Raw genomic sequence first — 20,823 nt, forward strand, 5'->3', positions numbered from 1 at the left:
ACCAACCCCTCGCAAAAGGGCTCGTAGTTCACTAGTTCTCATTGAAAATCCAGGACAAACGGCTAGACAAAAGCATTCGCCATCAAATTCTTTGTAGTTCCAAAATCAAAGAACCTTTAAAAACAAAATTACTTTCCATCGGGTCAGGACCCTCGTGTGAACGAAATCTCAATCTATGGAAGAGAACCCGCCCACAAAACTTTTGGTGCTTTCAAGCAATTTTTTCTTATTCAATTGAAACTTACCAACCTTTCAACAGTTGAAAATATTTAGTTTAATTAGTCGGCATTACCTAAGTTTCTCAATCATGAGAAGAAATTCTCCGGTGCCACCAAACTAATAGCCTGGCGTTACACATTGGACCTAGTATATGGGAAAAGGAAATGCATGCATCGAAACATTCATCTGCACATCACCCATGTAACAAACATTGTTGCAATCCAAAGGCAATCATACATTCCTCAACATAATGCCATTACATGTACCAAAAGCAAAAACAGGATACATTACTACAATGCAGTATATTAAACTCCATACGCCAAGATAAACTAAGCTAAAAATTAATATCATTCGACAAGGGATGTCTTAGTAAGAATCCTCCCAACAACAAATATGTAATTTTTTTGCCTCAACAGAGCACAAGCATCGGAAAAATCTTCCACAATTCGAATAAAGCCGCTAATTTAAGGATCCACACACAAAACACAATCATGTAATCAATACACACCATGTCAATATCTCCTGCGAGGGCTCCTTGAGCGTCGCTCACGAGTTGGTCTGCAAAATATCAAAGTGCCAAATATTGAATCACTTGGGAGAAATAAAACAGCCAGTCAAAGTTAACACCAGTTGGTTCAGAAATAAATAAATTTACAGCAGGGGGAACCTCCCAATAAACAAATTCTGGAAAACTGAAATTCAAACCTTCTTAACTTAAATAGTGCACAGTACAGGAAATACAACATATTTTCGTTTTTCAATCCCTTTACCAAGGAGAAAGTTATATATACATATGCATTTCAATTTCTATTAACCCCAACCTACAAAGTGTAAGATATCCTTTACAAAGGACTATGATGGGAAATAACAAACAGAAAGTAATACGCAGACCACATCAAACATTTAGAAACATACCTAGCATTCTTTCTTCTCGCTGATTCGTTAATAGGTCCACTGCTGAATGCCCAGTCTACGTAAATGGTTTGTGTGAGAAGCTCGGATCCATTCAAATTCTCTATGGCATTACGAGCTTCCTCAGCACGCTCATATTCAATCAGGGCATAACCCTAAAATCAAAATAAACATCAGCACTAAGAAACAGTGCACGTGGAAGAGAAAATTTGCTATTACCAAAATCAGTCAGTATTAAACCAAAAGGTGAAACAAGAGTGGTAGATGTCCTCCTAGTTAATAAGATGAGGTGAAAGAAAAGATAGGGAAAAACAGTGTTGCATATCCTCCTCTTCCCAATAAACAAAAACCATAGCAGCATCAACTCATACTTCCTTAGGAATGGTCCTATCTTTCTCCCTTCGCATCCTTTGAAAAATAACATGGCACTGAATTATATTTACACTCAGCACCATCAATTTGAGGAAATTTTGTGATAAAATGCAGCCAAATCGTATATGCAACAATGAGAGACAGATTAACAGTCATTGGCTGCCCCAAGTACATGTTTGGGGGCAATAATTGACCATGCAGCAAAATAAAAGGCCAAATTGAAGTTAAATCAGAATACCAAATATTTGAATCAGCAAACCAAATTGGATTGTTAAAATATCACTTCAAAACTAGGAGCACATTGACAAATATTGGCGATAATATTGCTATGGACTGCGTTGAGAAGAGGCGCTATCACTTACTTTGACAAAACCAGTGCGACGGTCGAGATTCAAATGCAAGTTCTTAATCTCTCCGTATTCTCCAAAAGCGTTTTGCAAATCATCCTCCTGCGCTTCCTCGTGCACGCCCGTCACCAGAATAATCCATCCTTCAATGGCTGAACCAAACACAACGTTCCAAAAACAAATCGAAGCATACAAAAAAAGCATTCAATTAAAACATACAACAGAAATGTGAGAACGAAACAACAAAGATTAATCTACGGAAGGAAATAGTAAAGCGAAACCCTAACCCTAGGGGAGAGTGAGAGAGAATAGGGACTAACATCTTTGAGGGCCAGGACCGCCCTCGGTGGCAAGGGAGTCGAAATCGGAGCCCTGGAGGCGGGTATTGCGGTTGGGATCGGAGTCCTGACGGAAGCCGCGGCCCTTGGTCTTCTTAGGGGTGGAGAGGGAGGAAGAGGCGCCGGCGGTGATGGCGGACTTGAGCTTAGGAGGAGGAGCGCGGGGGTCAGCGTCAGCGTCGGCGGCGGCGTCCTCGTCCATGAGGTCGTCGTCCTCAGGCTCGAAATCCAAGGCTTCTCCATCGGCACCGTTACCCTGCATCGTGGCGGTTCGGTTCAAGTGAGTTTAGCTGAGGTGAGGTCGGTGGCGAAGGGAGCGAGACCGCTGTTATGATGATTCATGCGTTGTATGTTATTTGTATCCATCGGGGTTTATCTAGGGCTGGGGCGGGGCCACCCTATTCCATATTTACAATTTTCCCTATTTTTTATTTAATCAAAGTCTGTATAATTGAAGTAATTTTATGGGTTTGCCACATTTTCGAAAACTTAAAATTGAAATGTCATTTTTCAAATTAAATATTTAATATTATTTTTTTATATTACAATAATTAATGATAATTAAGGTTAAGTATAATTTTGGTACCTAAAATATAGAGTGAAAATTTTTGTTGTCTTCAACTTTTTTTGTATACAAAATCATCTTTTTTACTTAAATCTTAAAAATTTGGATCAAATTATTCATAACAAAAAAAATTATAAAATAAGGAAAAAGAAAAAATAAGAGAAAGAATTTTTACGGGAAAGTAAAGAAGGAAAAAGGAAAGAAGAAGAAGCAGTCCATGATTCACCTCTCCTTCTGCCACCACATTTAATTTTGATCTCTAAGGTAAGGACAATTTTAAAACTAAGTTAAACTTTAGGAATTGTAAAAAAAATGTTGAAGACGAAAAAATTTTTTGATCTATATCTTTTATAAACTAAAATCGTACTTAATCCTAAATTAAAAATAATAAATTAATTCACTTTAACAAAAATAATATTTGATTAATTAATTTAAAAAATGATATTTTGATAATAAATTAAAAAACAATACATTAGTAAAAAATCAATTTTATTTTATTTTATTATTTTTTTCTATTTTTTCTTATATTTTATTTTTAAAAATAGTACATGTATATTAAAAATTAGTTATCATATATTTATTTATAATATATGTATTTAGTTATAAATAAATATGTTATTTTATATATTTTTATATATATTTTAACATATATTTTATATAAATAATTAATTTAACAGTTAAATTTTTAAGTACACATAATATAATTATATTCTCTTATATAAATTTAATAAAATAATTTTTTTACAACACTGACTCTTATTAAAAAAGATCTACTTTGACTCGGACCATAATTTTTGTGAAACAATATAATTTATCTATTATCTTTTTGTTAACTCATAACAGAAATTATTTAACTGACACATTAGATTATTAATTAATTGGTAAGTATCATATTATTACTGGACCTATTTATCTTTATTTATTCACACAAAATAATGTTAAAAATTTATTTGTCAAGAATATATTTATCTTGTTTACTTCTGTATAAATAGTAATGAACAATGTTAGTTGTAAATCCTAAAATTTTACAAGATAAATAATACTTTTTTTAGAGTGATATTTAAACACAAAATATTTATACAAAAAAAAAGATAAATAGTTATTTGACAAAAGAATCCCTTAACAAAGATAAGAATATTTCTTTTCAATTTAACATTATATTTAACGATCAATTCATCAAATTAATGTGTTAATTTTATAAATTTCATTACAAATTAATAACAAATATAACGAAAAAGTCATGTTATCTCACTGAGATATTTGTGTTAAAAATGATATTTGTTTTTTTTTTCTAAAGTTAAAAAACTCCTCTTTTTTCTAAGTTAAAGGGAGATTTTTTTTAATTTTATTTATTTTTATTCTTATTTATGAATTATTAAAATATTAATGCGCAAGAACTTTATCTATAACACATTATATCATCAAAACAGCTAATAAGAGTAAGGCACTCGAAGCTGATGTTGTGTGCTCTCTTCGAAATGAAGACCCTTTGTTGTTCCTCTGCACCATCAACGCTCATTGGCCATGTCCATGGCTCTTCCTTCTCCAATTCAGCGCTGGCTTTGCCATTTCTCAAAACTTCATCCTTCTCCAAAGCCTCCACAAAGCTCCGCGTTGGGGTCACCAAAGCCTCCGTTGCCGTTGAGCAACAAACTCAGCAGACTAAGGTTGCACTCATCAGAATTGGAACCCGTGGAAGGTATTCCTTTTCTCCATTTCTTCTATAAATTTCTGCTGCTGGGTGTAGCTCAATCTTATAAATTTTGGATCTTTTTTATTTTTTTTTTCTCTTGGGATTCTGGGTTTTATTTTAACGGGGCTCACTGTTTTGCTGGGTTATCGGATTTGACTTCATACTTTTGTGGGATTATTTTGAAACGTTACTATATAAATGCTAGCACGATAAAGCCTTTCTCTTTGATAAGAATAAAACTTAGGATGTGGATCATACTTGTCCATGGCTGCAGTGTGTATGATGGGTTTTTTTTTTACATGTTTCCAATTGGGATCCAACCTCATTAAAAATGAAAATGATTGTAGCATTGTATACCATGTCATTTATTGGTGAAGACAACTATGCAATGTCATCATAAATTATACTATGATGGATCTTTAACAAGTCGGTTAGCTTGTGAAATGGATTATTCAGCTTGATATTTGGTTCTCTTTTGTTTGCAAAAATACATGGATACTATTAGAGAGATTGGAATGTTTCAGTTTCTTAAAAAACATTCCAGAGATGTAAAATGAACTAATCAATGCAGTTGATAGATATAGTTTGACTTCATATCTATAGATATGATTGGTCTAGAATCAATGGTTTAAAAACAAAGCAATCTTTGTTTCTTGGGCTGTGAAATTTGTATGTTTATTTATTACCCATATTCCATATATTACTAGCCATATATTCAATCAAGTGTTCTCTGATTCATGCTTCATTTTGGGTTATCTGTGTGTTTTTTATGCGTAGAGCAGTCCCCTAGCTCTGGCTCAGGCATATGAGACTAGAGATAAACTCATGGCATCACATTCGGAGCTAGCCGAAGAGGGGGCTATTCAGATTGTAATAATAAAAACAACAGGTGACAAAATACTCTCTCAACCACTTGCAGACATTGGAGGGAAGGGCTTGTTCACCAAGGAAATAGATGAGGCACTCTTGAACAGTGAAATTGACATCGCTGTCCATTCAATGAAGGATGTGCCTACATACCTACCTGACGGAACAATTTTACCATGTAATCTCGAGCGTGAAGATGTCAGAGATGCATTCATATCATTGTCAGCAACTTCTCTAGCTGATTTACCCTCTGGAAGTGTTGTTGGTACTGCTTCGCTAAGACGGAAGTCACAGATACTCCACAGATATCCATCCTTAACTGTAAGCTAGTTTTCTCTCATACCCATTATCCCAACAGGATGAAAGAACATTATTATTTACAATACATAGTTAAATAAATTAACCTTAATAGATTACTTAAATGGGTTTTCTCTGCATATGATTTTAAATATCAGTAAGGAGTCTTGTCTCCACAACTTGGAAAAAACTTTAATTGGTTTATTAGTGTTTAAAATAGGGAGTTATGGTTAATCAGTTTTATTATGTTTGAAGGTTCAACATGCATTCTCAAAATAAAATACAAAAAGCAAAGTGGCAATGAATCACATGGTGTCAAGGTGTTAAGCGTTCGTATGCTGACACCCGGTACATATATCATATTTTAAAAATGTTTCTGAAATCTGAAGGCATGTGCAATGGAGAAAGCTATTGCTTCATATGATGATGTACTTTTACTTTCCTTTAGGTGACTTAACTTTTGATCAAAGCATTTAAAGCAATCATTTGTGGATGTTGCAACTAAGCAAGGCATTAGTTAGTGTCGTGTTGTGTCACCTTCACAGGCATGGCTTGATGCTTGTGACTGCAGAGTAATAAAGAATGCCATTCTTGGTAGTGTTATTCTAAGATTGTGGAGTGGCATTGCTTGTTTTCTTAAAACTTCAGTCTTCTTATTAAACTGTTGTTTTGGTTACCTCAGGTTCAGGAAAATTTCCGCGGCAATGTTCAAACAAGGTTGAGAAAACTCAATGAGGGGGTTGTCCAAGCTACGCTATTGGCATTAGCTGGACTCAAGCGCTTAAACATGACGGAAAATGTGACTTCAACCCTATCAATTGACGACATGCTTCCGGCAGTTGCTCAAGGTGCAATTGGAATAGCCTGTAGAAGTAATGATGATAAAATGGTGAGACTTCAACTACAGTTTAACCTTTTTGTTTTCAACATATTAATCATGTCATGTTGCATCTTCTATGGTTTCTCTGTGTTTTTGTTAAATAATTCCTGCTCAGGACTTATAAAAAAATAGGCTGGCATGTATTGAACATCAGAAGTTAGTTCTTTACTCATTTTATTGCTCAATATTCGCATGTCATTTTGGTTGGGTCGGTTGTACAGGCAGAATACATTGCTTCATTGAATCATGAAGAAACAAGATTGGCAGTTGTCTGCGAAAGGGCCTTCCTCACGACTTTGGATGGGTCTTGCCGCACTCCTATCGCCGGTTATGCTTGCAGAAATGAGGATGGTAATTGCTTGTTCCGAGGACTAGTTGCTTCCCCAGATGGAACTCGCGGTAATTTGATCCTCCTTATACATTTGCTTAGTATTTAAAATCTTTCCACAACCCACAATTGACTTGATTTCCCTTTGTGCAGTGCTAGAGACATCGAGGGTTGGTCCATATGCTGTTGAAGATATGATTGAGATGGGTAAGGATGCTGGCAAGGAGCTTCTTTCTCGGGCTGGACCGGGCTTTTTCAGCAGTTAGCATTTGCAACAGAATATTAAAGTGTAACGTGTGTCTGTGTGGTTATTTCTTGGTCAGATTCTAGGTAGTTGCTTCCTGAGTTGATTAATTCTTTGACCTGTTGTAACTTAAAAGTAGATCAAGTGTTCAACATCAATCTCATCAGGCTCAAATTGTTGTATTTTGAGGATATTTAGATGTCAATTTTCGCCACCGGAAGTATGTACTCTCATTCCCTAATGAAATTTTCAAATATTTTCTCTTAACTTTTTGTCTGAATTTTATTTTATTTTATTTTATTTTGGATTTTCTGAGAGTATATAACGTAGAATGCAGTGACTAATCTCTCTGTCGTGGGTCTTGCACTTATGCGCAAACGGCTAAGGTCATAGTTGGTGAATGATTTGGTGGTCCTCACTTGTTTTTTCACCAATTGTGGTGAAAACTTAAATCAACGGTTAGATCATTATTAAATTTGATCCAACAGTGGGTTATATTTTGTCAATTATAATCAAAAAAATTTTTTTTGCAATTAATGATATATGAACTACGGTCCAATAGAATTTGTTATTTCCATAAAAAATTTTGCTGAATCCTAAATTTCACCCACACACAAAATTGAATTTTATAATTTTCAACTAGTTAAACACACAATTGTCTCCCATTGTCAACATCAACATCATCATCTTCTTCACTCTAATATTAATTCTGTTGATGTTCAACTATACATCTCCTAAGTTTCATATTTTACACCTTTACAAGCTTATTTCTTTATCAAATTTACGGGCGTATATCTTATCTTTCAATCTCTGCGAGGAAGCAATCTGAATCCCAATGTCTAATGAGGTAGGTTTTTTATCAATCTGAAACCCTAAGTCACACTTTTAGGATTAATTTTGATAGATTTCTTGCATCATGCCATCAAACACCTAGCCTAAATTAATTTGTTCATGTAGGATTATGTAGATGACACCAATAATATTGACGGGTTTTACGGAAATTTGGAGAATCCCTTGAGAAACGATGATGAGCTCCTGGACGATGATATCTTCATGGATGCTAACTTGGCAAATGCAGAAGTTGGTGCTTCTGAACCCAATGAAGGTGCCCATTTTGATCAATTGAATGAATCTTATAATATTGACGGGTGGGAGGACATAGGAAAGACGGAGTTCTTGAATATTGTAGATGTTGATATAAAAAGATATCATTTCAGTGATCTAGGAGTGGCTTTTGATTTCTACAATGCATTTGCCAAGTCAAGGGGATTTAGTGGTCGAAAAAGTAAGACGCGAAAGCACAATGGGATAATCAATCGACAGAATTTTGTTTGTTGTCGCGAGGGCTTCCGACGAAAAAAGGCAGATAATACGCAGACCAGAAAACAAGAGCCTAGAGCTGAAACTAGGTGTGGCTGTATGGCAAAGCTTCAGGTGTCATTTGATGTTGTTAGTGGTCGCTGGATTGTTTCAAAATTTTCTGATTTGCATAATCACGACCTTCTTCCTCCAATTTTTACTGCAATGCTTCCTGGTCACAAAAAAATACCTGCTGCAGACATTGAGCAAATAAATATAATGAGGAAAGGTGGATTAGGCACTGCACATATTTTTACAGCACTCTCAAGCCAATCTGGTGGTCACCACAATGTTCCCTTTTTGCCCAGGGACTTGTACAATCAAGTCGCACAGCAACGTCGACGATTGAAGGGTGATGCTAGTGCAGCTCTTCAATTTTTGAGGAAGAGGAAGTCCATTGATCTTGTCATGGTTATAAGATATGAGGTTGATAGGCTTCACTCGATAAATAATTTATTTTGGTGTGATGGAATAAGCCAAATGGATTATCAATTGTTTAGTGATGTATTGGCTTTTGACCCTACTTACAAGAAGAACAAATATCATTGTCCGCTTGTCGTTTTTTCGGGTGTTAATAACCATAATCGCACAGTTGTCTTTGCGGCCGCTCTTGTGTGTGATGAGTCAGAGCAAACATATATTTGGTTGTTAAAAAGTTTGCTAGAAGCAATGAAGGGGAAGGCCCCAATTTCAGTTATCACAGATGGTGCCCTTTCAATGAAAAATGCAATCGAAAAAGTTTTTCCTAATGCACATCATCGCCTATGTGCTTGGCACCTTATTCACAATGCCACGAGTAATGTAGGTAATCTTAGGTTCACATCGCAGTTTAAGAAGTGCATGCTGGGTGATTACGAGGTTGGTGTATTCCGTAGTAAGTGGGATCGGATGGTTGAAGAGTTTGATGTGCAAGACAAGCAATGGATAATTGACATGTATGATAACCGTCATAGTTGGGCAACGGCACATATTCGTGGGAAGTTCTTTGCTGGGTTTAGGACCACTTCTCGATGTGAGGGATTGCACTCAGTTATTGCAAAGTATGTCAAATCCAGGTATAATTTAAGAGATTTTGTAGAGCACTTTGATAGATGTGTTGCCTACATTCGTTTCAAAGATAGTCTAGCAGACTTTGAATGTGCATATGGAGTACCCGTGATGCAAACTCATTTATTATCATTGGAGAAGTCTGCAGCTAATTTATATACAAGAGAGGTATTTTTTCTATTTCGCCCTATTATTATAAGGTCTGGTTCAATGAAAGTGTTAGATTGCATTGATGTTGGTTCTTATATGTTATACACGGTGGTTAAGTATGGTAGTCCTAACGATACATGGCGAGTATCTTTTTGTGATTTATCAATGGAGTTTACTTGCTCCTGTATGAGGATGGAGTCATTTGGCATTCCTTGCGAACACATTCTATCTGTTTTAGTTACACTTGACATTTGTGAATTGCCAAAATGTTTAGTTTTAGATAGGTGGACCAAAAATGTAAAACAACAAATACAAGATACAAGGGGGTTCACTTGGGATTGCTTAAAGTCTACCCAATACTGGTGTTTGATGGACTGGTTTAGATTGGTGGCTACACTATCAGCAGGTAAAGATGATAGGTTCAGGAGCATGAGGGATTGGGCGATAAACACAGTGGATAAAATGAAAGCTGATGATATTGCTAGTGTAGTTGCTTCTAGTAGTACAATTCCTGCCACTTATACAGATCCTCGTGACCCCCCAATTCGTAGAAGAGCCAAGGATCGTGCTGGACAACGGTGTAGTATATGCCGCGAGCTCGGACATAACAAAACTACATGTCCAGATCGGAGTAAGTATGATGGGGGTTCACATGAAATGCATAGTCTACTTACAGATGATGATGCATATGAGGCTATGTGGGATGAGGAAAAAGACTTCATTTATGAGGAAGATGAAGGTGAATGTGCGATAAATTCTAGTTCTAAATCTAGCAGAGATCAAGTGAGACATTTCTCAACTTTGATGTTTTATTTACTGGCTACTTTGGGGTTTTTCATGTGTTGCTCATAAATTTTGTGTTATTTCAGGATATGGAGATAGATGACTCTAATTATGAATTTGGAAATGAGGACGATGGAGCCAATGAAATTAATTAGTCCTATATTATTTTTGTTTCATTTAATTTGTAATGTGTATTACGTATTATTTAGTTGTTCCAGCTCAAATTACCTTTGATTTAACCTTTAGTTTTTTTTTTGTCTTTTTGAAATATGGATATCTTCTATTTAAATACATCACAAATGTGGGAAACTAATCCTGTCTAATTTGTTGTATGCTGGGTTTAAGTTCTAACTTTTAATTATGTCTAATTGATTTTTTGTAGTTACTGATTACCAATTTTAGGCTACATTGATGAAAGATGAAAGATGAAAGTTGGGAATAAATAATATGGTGTTTATGGTAAAATTTGAGGGGTTTTTTCATCTTGTCTTTTGTTTTGGGTATTAGTGTTTCACAAGTCTGAATGCTTAGATCTTATATTACTCTTCATATAATACCACGGATATTCAAATTCATGCACTAGTAATGTCATGTAAGTTAGTTGGTGGTAGATCATACAATGGCAAAACTCAATCCCTTTAACTTCAATTCATTCATTAGTTATGCTATGCAGGTTAGTTAGTGATAGATCATACAAAGATAACAATGGACTTTTTTAAATCCATTATTCTAAGTTGTCTGCTGTTTTGTGATTATATTTCTATTTTAAAGTACTACTTTTTCAAGTATGAAACACAAGAGACTTACAAAAATACATACTGTTAGTAAAAAATAGTCACTCAATTTTTTTAATTCATCTTAATAGAGTGAGAAATTGGGATGAGTTAATTATTTTATCACACATTGAAGTCTTCAAAAATAGAAGAAAATAATGTAAAATAGTCCTTTGTTATCCTCTATCATCATCTCTGTGACTATTCTATGACAGGTTTCTTTTTATGTTAATAACATAGTGCTTTAAATTATGTGCTTTCATTTCATTGTTCTTTAATGATGAGAAGATTTTTAGTTATTAGTTCAATTTTAATTTTTTTGCACCTTGCTGCAAGATTGCTATGTGCATCGGTTTAATTCAATGTGAAAAATGAGTAAAAAATAAATTAAATATGATTAAAATAGTTTAAATCATAAGCATGGATAATCATCTTATCCATAAGCAAAATAAACATTTTGGAACTTAAATTCAAATACCTAAGTTAATAACCATATAATAGAAATATTTTTGCATTCAAATTTAAATATCTAGTTAATTTTTTGCCACAACCGTATTCCACCATCGATCTGTGCTTATTTGAACGTCTCGCTTCCTTTCGTTGCTCTCAGATAATACAAGCTTCAAGGTGCTACTCATGCGGACCTTCTCATCCTTGAGCTACATATTTACCAAATTGACACTTTAATAATACAATGATTATAAGTAGAGCTGAGACAACTCAAGGTATGTACCCTTACCACTCCAAGGACAGATGGGGTGAAGTGAGATTCCATATTCAGCCATTGCATAACCCAACAAGCAGAATTTTCACTGTGTCAGATTGTTAAAGTTCGATTAAAACCTCAATAAAAGGATGTGCATTGACAAGAGAAGCGAAAACATACTAATAAATGGTCTACCTTGATTCCAGTTGCGGTAATCCATATCCTCTAAGTATATCCCATTTTTCAAAATGGTCCTTACCTGGCATTCCATGTTTGACATAATCCTCTGATAATATTATTTGAACAAGCACTTGTTCCTGTAACCATGGATTTATGAGACACAATGGAAAGAGTTTGCTCATAAAGAAGAGCAAGTCCGTCAGAGGTATCCTTCTCAACGTCAAAAAGGTCAAAGTTCTCAAACTCCTCAAGAGAACCATTCTCTTTCGTTTCGCCACTCCCATGCCATTGGTATTCAATGGATTCATAATTGTCAAGACTTCCAGGAGGCAAGTTTCGAGAGTATCAATAATAATAGGCTCGAAGGAGTCATTGAGGATATGGTCGTGGTCGATATCCATATCCCAGAGAAAGGGCAGAGGGTAATCGAGGCGAAATATATTTCTATTGAGTTCTCATAGAGAAGCTCTCGACTTCTGTAGCAATGGGGCAAAATCTTCTACTTTGACTAGGGTAGTTTTCCAATCTAATGATGAGTCTATCCCAAAGGGAAAAGAGTCTTTAAGACCAATATGTAAAGGCAAGGTAGTCGAGGTTGTTCCTGCTAAGCCCAATGAAAATGTTGACTTAAACCCTAATCTCGATAGGGAGTATTTCAAGGAGGGAGATGACGAGATAATTAGCATAGTCTCGTTATTTCGTCAGAATTTTTGGGGAGTTATGAAGGAAATCTCAATGGAGATTATGAGGTTGAATTTGAAGAAAAAGATACATTCGATTTTGTTTGCGATCATGAAGAAGTAGGTTGTTTCAATAAGCCTACTATACATACATCTTCGTCCACTACATATTAAGGCCATGATGAGTGATATTGTTGTCAACAAAGTGCTGGTCGATGGTGATGCAGTGATCAATCTGCTTCTGAAAAGAATGCTGGTTAAGGTTGGGAAACGTCTCGATGATCTGGTTCTTACCAACATTTTTGTTACTGATTATAGCAGTGTTTCAACATTAGCATAAGGGTTGGTTACCTTTCGAGTTCAAGTCGGTTCTTCGATACGAAGCACTATCTTTATGGTAGTGACTTCGAAGGCTAGTTATAATACCCTGTTGGACCGAGATTGGATTCATGGTGTCAAAGAGATACCTTTAAATTGCACAAAAAATTCCTCCTTTGGACTTGTGAGGGGAAGACTGAAGTGATAGAGGCTGATGATAGTCTTTATGTTGAGCAGATGCACGTCGATTTCCAAGTGTACAATAGCAAGCTGAAACCTTTGGATGTTGACAAGAACCTGAATTCTTATAATTGTAAAGGGTGTTTCTTGACTTATGAGGGTCTCAACATAATGCCCAATCCCGAAGTATATTCCTCTTGTTTGGGAGTAGTGTTTGTACTTTTATAAAGAAAATAACAGTTCGAACACTGACATTTCAAGATGTCTAAAGGAAAATATGTGTGGGACTATTTATTTTCTTTAAAAAATTATGTGAATAGCTTTACTTCTGCAGCATGTTCTTCTTTTTCTAGTAATGATTCTTCTGATAAAGTCAAATCAATTAGGAATTTCAATTCAGCAACATGTATTTCAATTAATAGGATAGTTTCGATTCCTGAAGTCAAACCTAGAAATGATTTATTTTCTGCAGCATGTATTTTCCTTCTAGGACTAGGTTTGTAGGTAGTGCTTTGATTGATCAAGGCAAAATTGTTAGTCAGTCGAATGTTGATGTATCCCAAGATCTTTGTACTATAAATGATTCAACAGCTAATTTGGTTAGTTGATGATTTCGATAAAGTTTGTATTTCTCATGTGATTTAGTTAATTTATCCTTTGATTGTATTTATGACCTTAAACCTTTGGGTTTCGAAGGACTTTATTTGATGATGATCATACCGATAAGGGATTCGAATCTCAGAATCCGCTTGATGAAGTTAACTTAGGATTTAATGATGCTATAAGGCTCACTTATATTAGCAAACACATTAATGAGGAATTTCAAATAAGATTGATTAAACTTTTGACTGAGTACAAAGATTGTTTTGCATGGGGTTATATAATGAGATGCTTGGTCTTAATCGATCTTTAGTTGAGCATCGATTGCCACTAAAGTCTTTTTTTTTACCAGTAAAACATGCTCCTAGGTGTTTTTCTCCTGAAATAAATTTTAAAATAAAAGAGGAGATCAAATGATTAATTAAAGCTAAGTTTATTTGAAATGCATGTTATGTTGATTGGGTGTCGAACATTGTTCTTGTAATGAAGAAAAATGGAAAGTTGTGTGTTTCTATCGATTTTTGAGATTTGAACCATGCAACTCCTAAAGATGAGTGATTCATGCTCGTGGCAGATATGTTAATCGATTTTGCAGCCGGTAATGAAATTTTAAGTTTTATGAATGGATATTTTGGATATAATCAAATATTTATTGTTGATGAAGATGTGTCAAAGACAACTTTTTGATGCCCAGGTGCTTTAGGTACCTATGAATGGGTGATGATGTCTTTCGTTTTAAAGAATGCAGGAACAATATATCAATACACTATGAATGTGATCTTTCATGAGTATATTGGAAATTTTATAGAGGTTTATATCGATGATGTAATGGTTAAATCGAACTCCACGATCAACATATCGATTATTTGCGCAAACCCTTTGACACAATGCGTCGAAAAGAATTAAAAATGAATCCCCTGAAATGTACATTTGGTGTATCTGTGAGAAATTTTTTAGGTTTTGTAGTTCAAAAGAAAGGAACATCAATCGATAAAAATAAGGTTAAAGTAATCTTAGAATTACCACCTCCAACATTGAAAAAGAACGCTCAATTTTTCTAGGAAAAGTGAATTTCTTGCGACGATTTATTTTAAATTTATCTGGTTGAACTAGAATTTTTTCTTCTTTAGTCAAATTAAAAGATGCGTCATAATATGTATCGACTAAGGATCATAAAGAGGCATTCGATTCGATCAAGGCTTACCTTTCTAATACACTTCTCATGGCTACTGCTCTCCATTAGAGCCTTTAAAATTGTATGTTGCAGCTTCGATAAATACAATTAGATATATGCTACTGCAAGACGATGAAGCAGGAAATGAAAGAGCTATTTATTATTTAAGCAGGGTCTTGTCTGATATCAAGACGACATATTCTCCAATCAAGATGTTGTGCCTCTTCTTTTATTATGCTTGTATGAAGCTTAAATGTTACATGATAGCCAAAATCATAAGGTTTATTGCACAAACAAACCTTGTTAAATACATGCTATCTTATCCAGTTCTGCGTGGTCGATCGACCAAATAATCTTAATAACCAGGGTGTAAATATTGTCGAAATTGAACCTTAGAAATTGTATTTCAATGAATCAAAGCATTAAAGATGGTACTAGTATTGGCATTTTGATTATGTCCCCGAACGGGGTCCCATCAAAATTTTTGTTTAAATTAAAATATCCATATTCGAATAATGTGACTGAGTATGATGTTTTGATATTGGGATTGGAAATATTGATTACCAAGGGGGTATAAGATGCTCAGCTTTTAGGAGATTCTCAGTTAGTTTTAAAGTAGTTATCGAAAGAATTTAAGTGTACAAGTGAGGTATTGCAAAAAATATTTGTCAACAGCATGAGAATTATTAGTCTTTTTCGAAACGTATCACTAATACATATTTTTAGAATTCTAAATGAAGTGGCAAATGAATTAGCTCAGATTGCTTCAAAATACAAAATTTTTCCTAGAAGTTTAGAGAATTTGGCAAAGGTGCAACAAATTCTTGTGCCTATCGAAGAATGAGAAATCTTGGTGATTGATGAGTGAGATGATGATGATTGGAGAAAATCAATTATTATGTATTTAGAAAATCCTAATGTTTAAGTTGATCGAAAAACAAGATTAAGGGCGATGAGTTTTTTAATTGTGGGAGACGAATTATATAAAAAAGGTGTCGAAGGAAGCCTCATGAGATGTTTAGGCAAGTCTGAAGCAGCAGTTGCTCTTGGAGAAGTTCACGAGGGTATTTGTGGATCACATCAAGCAGGTGAAAGAATGAAATGGATATTACGGCATGATAGAGTGTTTTGGCTGACTATGATAAAAAATTGTATTGAATATGCAAAAACATGTCAAAAATGTTAAAAGCATGGTGTAATACAATAAATACCTGCCTCCAAATTACATTCGATCATTAAACCTTGACCATTTAGAGGTTGGGCTTTAGACCTGATTGGTATGATTCGTCCCTCATCATCGAAAAATCATAATTTCAATTTAGTTGCAATAGATTATTTTACTAAGTGGGTAGAAGTTACACCTTTAGTAGAAGCTGGTCAGAATGAAGTTATTAATTTTATTGGGGAAAATATAATCCATCGTTTTAGGATTCCTCAAACTTTAAGTATTGATCAATGTACAATGTTTACTTGTCAACATATAAGTAATGTTGCAGTGTCAAGAAATATAAAAAATGATAAATTCAACCTCATCTTATACATAAGCAAATGGTCAAGTTGAGGATGCAAATAAAATTTCTATTAATTTAATAAAAAAGCAAGTCGGTGAAAAATCACGTACTTGGCATGAAACTTTAAGTCAAGTGTTATGGGCTTATCGAAATTTACCACGGGGATCGACAAATACGTCTCCTTATAATTTGGTCTATGCTCATGGTGCCATGTTACCTTTGTAAATTAATTTTACCACCATGCGAGTGATGAAACAAGATGATTTGCCAATTGAAGATTACTGGAATGCTATGTTCGATGAATTAAATGATTTGGATAGGGAGCGTATCTTAGCACTCGATAATCTTATCCGTTAGAAGGAGAGTATAGCTCGTGTTTATAATTGACGGGTGAAAGAGAAAGTTTTTCATATTGGTGAATGATGAGCGGATAATTTGTACGCTTTTTGGCATTGTTTTTAGTATGTTTTTAGTATCTTTTAGTTAGTTTTCAGTATATTTTTATTAGTTTTTAGTTAAAATTCACTTTTCTGGACTTTACTATGAGTTTGTGTGTTTTTCTATGATTTCAGGTATTTTCTGGCTGAAATTGAGGGATCTGAGCAAAAATCTGATTAAGAGACTCAAAAGGACTGCAGATGCTGTTGGATTCTGACCTCCCTGCACTCGAAGTGGATTTTCTGGAGCTACAGAAGCCCAATTGGCGCGCTCTCAACGGCGTTGGAAAGTAGACATCCTGGGCTTTCCAGCAATATATGATAGTCCATACTTTGCCCAAGATTTGATGGCCCAAACCGGCGTTCAAAGTCACCTCAAGAAATCCCAGCGTTAAACGCTGGAACTAGCACCCAAATGGGAGTTAAACGCCCAAACTGGCATAAAAGCTGGCGTTTAACTCCAAGGAGAGTCTCTACACGAAAATGCTTCATTGCTCAGCCCAAGCACACACCAAGTGGGCCCGGAAGTGGATTTTTATGTCATTTACTCATCTTTGTACACCTTAGGCTACTAGTTATCTATAAGTAGGACCTTTTACTATTGTATCTAGAGACTTTGGTAGCTATCTTCGTTTTATGCTATCTTAGATCATTGGGAGGCTGGCCATTCGGCCATGCCTAGACCTTATGCTTATGTATTTTCAACGGTGGAGTTTCTACACACCATAGATTAAGGTGTGGAGCTCTGCTGTACCTCGAGTATTAATGCAATTACTATTGTTCTTCTATTCAATTCCGCTTGTTCTTTGTCCAAGATATCACTTGTTCTTCAACTTGATGAATGTGATGATCCGTGACACTCATCATCATTCTCACCTATGAACAAGGTGACTGACAACCATTCTTGTTCTACAAGCATGCGAGGCTTAGTGAATATCTCTTGGATTACTGATACACGATGCATGGTTGATCGCCTGACAACCGAGTGCTCGCCTGACAAACGAGCCAGCCATTCCGTGAGATCAGAGTCTTCGTGGTATAGGCGAGAACTGATGGCGGCATTCAAGAGAATTCGGAAGGTCTAACCTTGTCTGTGGTATTCTGAGTAGGATTCAATGATTGAATGACTGTGACGTGCTTCAAACTCCTAGCAGGCTAGGGCGTTAGTGACAGACGCAAAAGTATCAATGGATATTATTCCGGCCTGAACGAGAACCGACAGATGATTAGCCTATGCTGTGACAGAGCATCAGGGATGTATTTTCACTGAGAGGATGGGAGGTAGCTGCTGACAACAGTGAAACCCTACACGAGCTTGCCATGGAAAGGAGTAAGAAGGATTGGATGAAGGCAGTAGGAAAGCAGAGAGACGGAAGGGAAGGCATCTTCATACGCTTGTCTGAAGCTCTTACACCAATGATATACATAAGTATCTCTATCTTTATCTTATTGCTTTATTCGTTTATCACTATACCCATTTGAGTCTGCCTGACTGAGATTTACAAGATGACCATAGCTTGCTTCATACCACCAATCTCCGTGGGATCGACCCTTACTCGCGTAAGGTTTATTACTTGGACGACCCAGTGCACTTGCTGGTTAGTTGTGCGAAGTTGTGTTTATGCCATGGTATTGAGCACCAAGTCTTTGGAGCCATTACTAGGGATTGTTTATGTTTTGAAAAGTATTGATCACAATTTCGTGCACCAAGTTTTTGGCGCCGTTGCCGGGGATTGTTCTTGTGTATGGACAACTGACGGTTCATCTTGTTGCTTAGATTAGGTATTTTTTTTTCGAAAATCTTGAAGATGAATTCTAGAGTTTCATGATGATTTGTTGAAGTCTGGCTGGCTGAGAAGCCATGTCTAATCTCATTGGACAGAGGTTTCAACTTATCATCACAAGAGCTTGTTGATTTTCATCAATCTTGCTTTTGGAGCAGTGATCTGCTAAGGCTTGGCTGGCCTTTGGCCATGTCTAGTGTTTTGGACCGAAGCTTTCTTTGAAAGCTTGGCTGGCTGTGAAGCCATGTCTAATTCCTGGACCGGAGTCTTAGACTAGCATTGCACTGATTCCTGGAATTCTCATTAAGAATTTTGATATCTTTTTCCACTTAATTTTCGAAAAACACAAAAAAATTACAAAATCATAAAAACCAAAAATATTTGATGTTTCTTGCTTAAGTTTAGTGTCTCATCTTAAGTTTGGTGTTAATTGCATGCATTAATTCATGTGTCTTAATGGTCTTCAAGTAATTCTTGATGATTTTCGTGTTCTAATCTTTGAATTCAATTGACTTGAGTGTTTTGTGTGTCTCATATGCATTCTCATTAGTGTCAGTAGTATACAAACTGCTAAGTTTGGTGTCTTGCATGCATTGTTATTTCATTCTTGTTGCATTTTGATTATTAAAAAAACCCAAAAATAATTTTAATTGGTGTCTTTTCAAGTCAATAATATAGAGAATTGAAGATTCAGAACATACTGCAGAGGAATTATACAGAAAAAGCTGAGCATTCAAAAATGCCCACTGAAGAAGACAGACTGGCGTTTAAACGCCAGCCAGGGTACCTAGTTGGGCGTTTAACGCCCAAAAAGGGTGCATTTTGGGCGTTAAACGCCAGAATGTATACCATTCTGGGCGTTTAACGCCAGGATGGTGCTAGGGGGAGAATTTTGTTTTCAAATCAATTTTTTTTTTAGTTTTCAAAGTTTTTCAAAATCAAATCTTTTTCAAATCATATCTTTTCAATCAAATGTTTTCAAAATCAATTTCTTTCCTTTTTCAAAGGTACTTACTAACAATTAATGATTTGATTGAACATTTGTTGCCTTTTCTATTGAGAAAGGTTTAATGTTTGAATCATATCTTTTCTTGTTAGGCAAGTCACTAATTTTCAAAATCAAATCTTTTAAAATTGTTTTCAAAACATATCTTTTAAAATTGTTTTCAAATCATATCTTCTTAACCTCATCTTTTTCAAAATAGTTTTCAATCAAATCTTTTTTATTTCTAATTTCAATTCCTTTTTCAAAAATCACTTGATTTCTTTCTTACTTTTATTTTCGAAAATCAATTAAATGTTTTTCAAAATGTTTTCAAAATCTGTTTAATTGAATTTTCGAAAATCTTCTTCCTCTCCTCCCACATCCTTCTATTTATGGAGTACTACTCCTTCTTAATGCACAATTCGAACTCTATCTAATCAAGTTCGAATTCTTCTACCTCCTTCTTCTATTTTTCTTTTCCTCTGACACTTCAAGGAATCTCTATACTGTGACATAGAGGATTCCACATTTTCTTTTCTCTTCTCTTTCATATGAGCAGGAGCAGAGACAAAGGCATTCTTGTTGAAGCTGACCCTGAACCTGAGAGAACCTTGAAGCGAAAGCTAAGAGAAGCCAAGGCACAACTCTCTTTAGAGGACCTGACCGAATTCTTCAAAGAAGAAGAACACATGGCAGCCGAAAACAACAACAATGCCAACAATGCAAGGAAGGTGCTGGGTGACTTTACTGCACCTACTCCCAACTTCTATGGGAGAAGCATATCTATCCCTGCCATTGGAGCAAACAACTTTGAGCTTAAGCCTCAATTAGTTTCTCTAATGCAATAGAATTGCAAATTCCATGGACTTCCAATGGAAGATCCTCATCAGTTTTTAGCTGAGTTCTTGCAAATCTGTGACACAGTCAAGACTAATGGGGTTGACCCTGAGGTCTACAGACTGATGCTATTCCCTTTTGCTGTAAGAGACAGAGCTAGAATATGGTTGGACTCACAACCTAAAGATAGCCTGGATTCTTGGGAAAAGCTAGTCAATGCCTTCTTGGCAAAGTTCTTTCCACCTCAAAAATGGAGT

General features: G+C 35.4%; 3 protein-coding genes across 3 annotated transcripts; 2 read left to right on the forward strand and 1 right to left on the reverse strand.

Annotated features, from left to right (window-relative positions):
- Window positions 1-395: 395 nt before the first annotated feature.
- LOC130979503 (RNA-binding protein Y14) lies at window positions 396-2,541 on the reverse strand. Its single transcript, XM_057902959.1, has 4 exons — window positions 2,171-2,541; window positions 1,866-2,002; window positions 1,135-1,286; window positions 396-777 (listed from the first exon to the last, which is right to left on the reverse strand). Exons 1-4 carry the CDS (start codon window positions 2,448-2,450, stop codon window positions 732-734), a joined length of 615 nt encoding a protein of 204 aa, XP_057758942.1. The 5' UTR covers window positions 2,451-2,541; the 3' UTR covers window positions 396-731.
- A 1,637-nt stretch (window positions 2,542-4,178) lies between these two features.
- LOC130979661 (porphobilinogen deaminase, chloroplastic-like) lies at window positions 4,179-7,311 on the forward strand. The gene is made up of 5 exons (XM_057903148.1): window positions 4,179-4,452; window positions 5,229-5,634; window positions 6,293-6,499; window positions 6,712-6,889; window positions 6,972-7,311. Exons 1-5 carry the CDS (start codon window positions 4,211-4,213, stop codon window positions 7,082-7,084), a joined length of 1,146 nt encoding a protein of 381 aa, XP_057759131.1. The 5' UTR covers window positions 4,179-4,210; the 3' UTR covers window positions 7,085-7,311.
- A 586-nt stretch (window positions 7,312-7,897) lies between these two features.
- On the forward strand, window positions 7,898-10,556 carry LOC130980519 (protein FAR1-RELATED SEQUENCE 5-like). Its single transcript, XM_057904189.1, has 3 exons — window positions 7,898-7,909; window positions 8,020-10,401; window positions 10,488-10,556. The coding sequence occupies exons 1-3, from the start codon at window positions 7,898-7,900 to the stop codon at window positions 10,554-10,556; spliced, it is 2,463 nt and encodes an 820-aa protein (XP_057760172.1).
- The last annotated feature ends 10,267 nt before the right edge of the window (window positions 10,557-20,823 follow it).

The sequence above is a fragment of the Arachis stenosperma genome, chromosome 5, assembly GCF_014773155.1.
Source record: "Arachis stenosperma cultivar V10309 chromosome 5, arast.V10309.gnm1.PFL2, whole genome shotgun sequence".
In the NCBI taxonomy this organism is placed as follows: domain Eukaryota; kingdom Viridiplantae; phylum Streptophyta; class Magnoliopsida; order Fabales; family Fabaceae; genus Arachis; species Arachis stenosperma.

Excerpts from the sequence above, each read along its gene's own strand:
- LOC130979503 (XM_057902959.1), bottom strand. The coding sequence starts at position 2,450 with ATGCAGGGTAACGGTGCCGATGGAGAAGCCTTGGATTTCGAGCCTGAG. Across the intron at positions 1,287-1,865 it reads GTCGCACTGGTTTTGTCAAA|GGTTATGCCCTGATTGAATA; the intron begins GTAAGTGATAGC and ends TTTTGATTTTAG. Across the intron at positions 778-1,134 it reads GCGAGAAGAAAGAATGCTAG|ACCAACTCGTGAGCGACGCT; the intron begins GTATGTTTCTAA and ends GATATTTTGCAG.
- LOC130979661 (XM_057903148.1), top strand. The coding sequence starts at position 4,211 with ATGTTGTGTGCTCTCTTCGAAATGAAGACCCTTTGTTGTTCCTCTGCA. Across the intron at positions 5,635-6,292 it reads ACAGATATCCATCCTTAACT|GTTCAGGAAAATTTCCGCGG; the intron begins GTAAGCTAGTTT and ends TGGTTACCTCAG. Across the intron at positions 6,890-6,971 it reads TTCCCCAGATGGAACTCGCG|TGCTAGAGACATCGAGGGTT; the intron begins GTAATTTGATCC and ends CCCTTTGTGCAG.
- LOC130980519 (XM_057904189.1), top strand. Across the intron at positions 10,402-10,487 it reads CTAAATCTAGCAGAGATCAA|GATATGGAGATAGATGACTC; the intron begins GTGAGACATTTC and ends GTGTTATTTCAG.